The sequence below is a fragment of the Eurypyga helias genome, unplaced genomic scaffold, assembly GCF_000690775.1.
Source record: "Eurypyga helias isolate BGI_N326 unplaced genomic scaffold, ASM69077v1 scaffold4677, whole genome shotgun sequence".
Classification (NCBI taxonomy): Eukaryota; Metazoa; Chordata; class Aves; order Eurypygiformes; family Eurypygidae; genus Eurypyga; species Eurypyga helias.
The window spans coordinates 4549-12110 of NW_010263533.1; the positions used below are offsets into that span (position 1 = coordinate 4549).

Consider the following 7562-nt stretch of genomic DNA (forward strand, 5'->3'; position numbering starts at 1 on the left):
AAAGTCTTTATATATAGGAATATATAGGAAGGATGAACATCAGAAATAAATTACGTGCAGCATTACTTTAAAATTCTCTCTCATGAAGTGCCAAGAAAATACCGTATTATGCTGCACTGGCACTTATTCTTTGTTTTGTAACCAGAGGAAGACTCTTTCCATGTTTAAGGTGGAGACGCTAATTGGAAGTATAAAAAACAGACCATGTAGATAAGACAGTTCAAAGACACTGAAGCAGAACTAGACAGAAAAAAAAAAAAATTCACCCTTTTTGCTGATCAGTTATAGCCAAAGAATTCATGGGAAAATTCATGTATTTTGCTGGGGAGGAAGTGGCTGAAAGAAGCTGTTAGCCACACAAAAAGCTGCAGAAAGTTTTATTTGTCATACAGTTGGTGATAGCCATATGCGAATGATTGATTAACTTAAAGCACACAAATATTAACATGACAAATTTTAACTACCTCGTTTCAGCTAGGTTGCATTGAGTCCCCTTTGCCAAGGGACAAAGGGAGCACATGGGCAATTTACATGGGTGTAGCTGATGCAGCATCTCACTGAACGTGACAAAAGGAAAGGCAGAGAGCTAGAAGAGGTGAGGAATGAGAAGTGAACTTCCATTTGCATTATGTCCTTCCTTTGGCAACTTCAAAATCTGACGTTTTGGAAATCAGGAATAAACAAAATCCAAGAAGACTCACCAGTTTGGATTTTTGATCACTTTTGTATGGACATAAACCGTCACATCCCTGTCTGACTTCTCATTCAAGTTCCTGTGTTCCCACACTTGCTGCACCATTGTAGATGCACAGATGTACTGGGGTTTCTTTTGGTTGGTTGGTTTTCTTTTAAAGAATTTATGTATGTACACAGATATACATATTAAGCCCTGTTCCTCCTGTTCTGTCCATATTTTAACCAGTCTAACCAGATATAGTCAGCCTCTCCATCCTGCTTCCCTGCATACACCTCAATCTCCACATACTGATATATAAGAACTCCTCTTACTGATATTATGCCACACAGAGGAAATCTGAACACTGGCTGGCTACTAACAGCATCATGATGCTAGAAAAAGAAAAAGCACGCCAGGGAAAAAGCCTCCTCTTGCAGGGCTCTTTCATCTTTTGGATGACTACTATGCTTTTGCCTCTTCGCTCTGATACTTTCTTAGCCCTGGAAGGAGGCTGCACTCCCTGTAGCTAGAGATTAACTAAGGCTAATTTTGCCTAATCTTATGTAAAACTGATTAAGGCAGATAAATGCAAAACAAATCTTGGTCAATGGTCCTGTTTCCATGCATGAGAAAATATAAATGGAAATTAACTGTGCAATTACCCAGAAGTTTAGTTATCCCATTAATACAGACTGAGATACACAAAAGACACTGCTGTGCACTAATGATGCCTTCTCTCCTTAATAAAGGGAGAGATTCCTAAATAAAGGGATCATTAGAATCATCACAATTCCACTAAAGAAAGTATTCTTCATGAACTGTGTTTAAATCACATTTCTCAATAGGTTTCACCACTTAACCTCAAATATGGGAATGACAAAGCCCAAGAAATGCTTCGGTCATTTAAGCCCTTTAAAAATAAAGTGTGGACAAGTAAAGTTCACCAAAGTTTTCAAAAAGCAGACACTTAAATCTAATTATATCTTTATCTAGACACCTGCAGGAAACATGTCTGTAGAAATACTTTTTTTCTCACCATTCTAACATCAAGAATCATTTTAGAAGTCATTTTGATGAGCCAATCCTAACATTTCTTCGTTAATATTTTACCTTCACTTAGAAAAATTTCTCTTCTCCAGTATAAAGATAAGAGACAGGGTAAAGCTTGTAATAAATGATTGCTTAAATGGTTAAATTATGCCTCTTCATTCTAAATTCTCAATACCTCCATAATAAATAGACTTCAGACTAAAATATTTTAGTCTAGACTACGTAACAGAAATTAAATGCTTGGTATTGGTTAAGTACGTAAGAGCTTGCAGTGAGACCCTGGAACACTTTAAGTGGACTTATACATGAGTCATATGAATTTAAAAAATACAACTTACAATCTGATCAAAAAGGGGTGGTTGACCTCTTTCAAGACTGACTTTTCATTGTGCACATGCTGCTCTTGCTTCAGTCGAATGACATCAGGAATGCTCATTACTTTCAGTGCAAAGTAACGTTTGGCCATTTTTTCCTTCACCAGATGAACACGCCCAAAGGTTCCTGTGCCTGAAAAGTTGAAGAAATAATGTCAGCTTACCATAAAAAGAAAAAAAGCAAACATAATTTACTAAATTAAAACTTGAAGGAATTCAATTCCTGGTTTATTTTATAGGTTTGTGGGTTTTTTCCCTCATCAACATACCAGTACTACTTTTTCTACCTGTTTTCACACATTTTTTTCCTCAGGATTTCTCAATTTTTAGTTATAATGATTTAATAAAAATAACAATACTGTGCTACTGCCACTCCTTGGCTAGATACCGGAAGCCTTTCTTGCCAAGAACAGCATCAGTCCTGAGAAGGGGAAAGGGAGTTGTATTGAGGGGAAAAAAAATAAAAAGTATATCATATATATGATTCAAATGTAACCAATATAATCAAAACAAGCAAAACAGTTCTCAAGTGCAGAAGAAAGGCTGGGAAACACTCTCCTGAAATTTCAGAGATCAATTTTAATTTTCATCAAGATGGGAGGGTCAGGATAAACGCAAAATAACATTCAGCTTCCATATCCAGAGTGTGTGGCATAAAAATTTAAAAAATCATCACTGACCAAGACTGTAATGTTCAATTGTAATGGATTTAATAATTCCTGAACAGAAAAACACTACTTAACTATTCATATATTATCTATTAAACAAGGTAGGAAAAAAAAAAAATCAGGGCTTAAATGTAGGAACTGAAAACATTTAGAGTACATAATACACAAAAGTTTTGTTGACAACAACAAAAACATTCAAAATACTCATCTACCAAGGTTTGGTGACTGATAACAGCTGTCTGCAATTATTCAGGTGAGGAGATTATTCCTTTAAACATGGAAAGAGAGATGAAATGATTCAGTAGTATAAGGGACTGATGGAATAAAATACTTAAAAAGTTGCTGCCCCTTCTAAAAACAAATTTAAAAAAAACTGGTTATAGTGCTGCCTCATTGTAATACAGGGGAAAAGTAGATTTCAGGCACCCTTTTTTGTAATATATTCCTTTTTCAATTCACTCTTAAAATATAAAAGCCAAATAAAACCACTGTCTTTTAAATAATGTATTATGCATTTTTCTTATTGAATAAATAGTCATTAAAGATCCTTTTAAGTGCATTGCACTCAAAACCATTGTACATAACTGAACTGTTTCTTAGTTTGAAACTTAAGTTAAAACTAGCACATTTAGCCACAGTGCTATTTGTGCTACAGCAGTGTTACACATTGGAAGATGAACACACATTTCAGCTCGTTGGGTGGTTGTTGCTCATTGTTTTTTCACTCATTAAACAATGCCATGTAGGTTCCATTAGCATATTACACCAGATATTTTTAATCCTATTCTTTGACAGAAATATGTGCCACTATAAAGGACGCTTGGCATTCAAATCAACTGCCTAACTTGTAAAAGGCCATTTTCTTGTTGAGAAACGCCTTCCAAAAAACCCAGTCTTAGCTTAAACGCACAATCATCCCCTTCTTTGCACATACCATAGGAAGGCAGCCCACAGACCTATTTCAGTAGAATTAACTGCAATGTCATTTCAGATTGTTTTGACTGTTATGATCAACCTATATACTACAAGACAACTTTCTAAGATGAGCAGTGGGTGCAGGAAGATGAGTATGTATGTGAAAGCAAATAGATTTGGGGTGGGGGGATCAGGGAGGCACTATGGAGAGACCAAAAAAATGAACTTCCAAAAGTGCATTACTTGAGGAGGGGAGAAAAAACAAGGGAATTTTTGCCTCTAGTAGGTTTAAGAACTTAAGAATTTATTTTTTTAAAGTGTTCTGTATGTGTATTATCACTTAAAACATTTACATTTTATTTAACAGTTATTCTTTCCAGTCACTTGTAAGTAAGTGTGTTCAAGAACACCACATTTACTAAAAACCAAAACAAAATACTTATATTACGAACTAGAAACTACCATCTTCAGCAACTCAGTTTTATGGAACTTGCAGCTCCATTATCAATACAGGTTTCAAAACCAGGTTCAGAGATAAAACTTCTCACTACACAAAGCCACTAAGTATTACAGTTGTCCTAGCACAAAAGATTGTATCAAAGTTTTACATTCCCACCTGTCCTGAGTTACAGTTCTTTAACCATGAAAACTGTAAATGGGCCTCAGATAAAGCCTGCTGTTATAGTGCAGTAAGCCACTGGTTACCCTGGAAAATTTATCATGCAATTAAATCCTTTAACAACGCAGTCACATTACACGACTATACCTGTAAACAGCCCTATTTTCACGGGGACAGGCTTCTGCAGGAAAAAAAAAAAAAAAAAGAAAAAAAAAAAAAGGCACCCAAAAGCTTCCAAGCAGAACCATCTGTTCAAGCTACTTAAAACACTGATTATTTACATCTTTATTGAGTGCATAGACACAAAATTATCTTGGGTTATTTTAGAATTAGGAGGTGAAATTTAGGTTCTGAGTATCTGAAAAAACACTGTCAAGAATAACTATAGTCACAGTGCACAACGAAACTGAAAATCTTACATTTTTAAGACTTCCAAATGTGGACTCAGGGAAATTAACAGTATCAAGCCCTTATGAAAATGCTGGTTTTGTATGCATTTAAATACTTGGATGAACGAAGTGCTTCCACAGACATTCAACACAAAAAGTCCTAAGTGAATACATACTTAATTGTTCCTAAGACTTTAGTGATCTCATGTTTCATGACTTGTTCTACTTGTCCTAGAAATTTCTGGTTTAGAATGCTTTAATTTTTCATTATGCTATTGGTCTAACTTTACAAAATGGTGCTGCTCAGAAATAACAGTAATCATTATTGCAATCACAAGTTCCAGCCATTTTCAAAGAAGGACCTGTTGGGGACTTATTTAGCAACAGTGTTAACTTCGGAAACATGGCCTCTTTAAAAATGTCTCTGCCAGGAGCAGCAAAGCCTGGCAGGCTGTTCCGGAATAGTGGCAAGCACCTAATCTAGGGAGCCTCCGGGAAAACCAAAAGACCACACAGGCAGGCGAGAACATACAACCTCCCTAACCAGTTTTGTTGCTGCAAACTGATTGCAGGCAGTCTTTTTTTCAAACATCTTTAGCCCAGTTTCAAGCAACTATGGAAATCAAGAAGACAATACAGACCAAGAAGTCATCTAATATTTGTTTTCAGATGTCTTTTCTCATAATATTCATTTTATCCCATTCAAGTCTTCCCAGAAAATCCATTAGGTCTACATCAGTTGGTAATGACAGTACCCAGACACACAACCACCACCCTTCCAGCACTTCTGACAAACAATACACTCTCTTAAAGCACTAAAAATAAATCATATTGATGTTCTAGAAATTACTTACACCATTTAAGCTACTCAGTTAAACTCTCACTGCAAAGAGAAGCAAAGTGCAAACATGGCGAGTACTACCTATTTTTTTTCAGCCACGTACTTTAACCATGTGGGGCTATTAACAAGGAGTAGCAGGGGAACTTGCTGTAGAGAAGTAACGAAATGGGATATAATTTATGTCTTTGCACAGACACATACAGGACTAATTGTTGAGCTTTTCTCTTTTTATGCTCAGTCAGTCTGCAGACAACCACATAAACTCTGTATGCAAAGATGACAACTCAAATATCTCACTTCAAACATTTGGTCTGGACCTCCTGTTCATGCTTTTGGCCACTTCTTAGAAACATTTTAAAAATTCTCTTCCTTGAAAATAAGGGGGAGGTCAAGGTAGGAGACTGCAACAAGGTATTCTTACATTTTTTTCAGCACAGTCAAGAAAACCTAGCCATTTTATAAAACAGGTCTTATTTTGTGACTAGGTAAAAATTCAGCTCCTCACGTTCAAGAAAGCTAAAAAAACTGAAGCAGCAAAGTGGCAGCATGTAAGAAGGAGGCCCAGCTCCGTAAGTTTGAGGGAAGGTTTTTGGAAGCAGAAAAAGGCAAGGTTACTAGTCTGCTTTCGAAGCACCACTGCCTCCTGCCCCCCCGAAGGGAAGAGACACTAAACTCATGCAACAGTTCCTCTTATTCCTCCTGAAAGAATTGTTCAATTTTTTTGCCCTGATCACCTCAGAGCTCAGCTGCGTGAACCGGCTAAATTTGACCCTCTGTAACAGACAATTAAAAACTCAATAGAATTATCTTAAACTAGAAAGATTCTGTACTTGCCCATCTTGCGCCTAATAATTAAAGGAAACACAGTGTTTACAGATTTGCAAAATAGCCTACTGACATTTATTTAATGTTTAGTTCAAGAGAACTTCAAGGACCATGTACCAATCTGGATGAGTCCTGGGATCGACCCAGTACTCTCCTGCTGACAGCAATTGCTGATAGCAGTACACACGCACGCACCCCCACACACACACGCGTGTGCATTCCTACCTGTCTCTATTATAGCGTGTAATGCCAGAGTTTTAGAGAAAAAAATGTGCTTACATCAGACAATTACACCTCACGAAAACAGTTATTAGAAGGTAATAATAGTTATTTGTGCAGGCCCCGTCTCCCTGCTAAGGCATATAGCAAATGAAGGTTTCTGGCCACCGGTAACAAAGCCAGAGGAGAGTGCCTGTGCTATCTGCAACATGCAACAAGACAATTCAAGGTTTTTGGGACTAAATGGGCAAACAGAACAAGAATGCAAAATGCTAACCACTAATCCAGTATAATCTGTTTACAACAGAAACAATAAAGTTTTTGGATCCTTTTGCAAATTTTATGTGGTTGCAGAACTTGAAGGAATGCCAGCAATCTTCTCAATTAGTAACCTTCTCATGTTGAACACACAGAGAGGAGGCCAAAAACTGCAGACGACCAGCTTGGCCTAGGTATCAAACACAATAAGGGCATTCTCAGCCTTACAAAACATGTTGGATTCCCTAATGCTATGCCAAAATACCATAGCCAGCTTCCAGGATCCTACTCTCTTTGAAGCCTGGTAAATAGAATAAAGAATGTGGGAATACTTCTGATGCAATTTTAGATACTTTTGATGCTAGGAAAACCAATCCTGCAACTTTTGATTGGCTAAAACAACTGAGTGAGTAGTCGTGTAGTGACTATTTTGCTATTGATGTAGGTGACTAATTTAATGCTCAGTTTGCCTCTTTATTTGCTCCCATTAATTAGGCCCAGATGTTCCAGCTTCCCATCCTTTTAATCCCCAGCTCTTTCTTAAAACCAAGTTTGCCTTGCTCAGATAGATACCATCTGTTTTAATGAAGAATAAACTAGGTCATGTGAGATCCACGACCCTGAGGGCTGTTTTCTGAGTCTCAAAGGGGTTCATCCTGATTTCCACAGATGCCTACAAAAAGCATCAGATGTATTTGCTGTTATTTACAGTTAGAAGAAACATTTCC

The 7562-nt window shown here is 37.0% G+C and overlaps 1 protein-coding gene across 1 annotated transcript in view; it reads right to left on the bottom strand.

Annotated features, from left to right (window-relative positions):
- Positions 1-6370, bottom strand: part of LOC104512889 (putative serine/threonine-protein kinase PRKY) — a gene marked incomplete at its 3' end in the record, with an annotated part of 8919 nt that extends 2549 nt beyond the window's left edge. Inside the window, exons 1-2 of the mRNA XM_010156061.1 lie at positions 6367-6370; positions 2065-2233 (exon numbers count right to left, since the gene is read on the bottom strand). Of these exons, the coding sequence (XP_010154363.1) occupies positions 2065-2233; positions 6367-6370 (173 nt within the window). The remainder of the gene's footprint in view (positions 1-2064; positions 2234-6366) is intronic.
- Positions 6371-7562: the final 1192 nt, after the last annotated feature.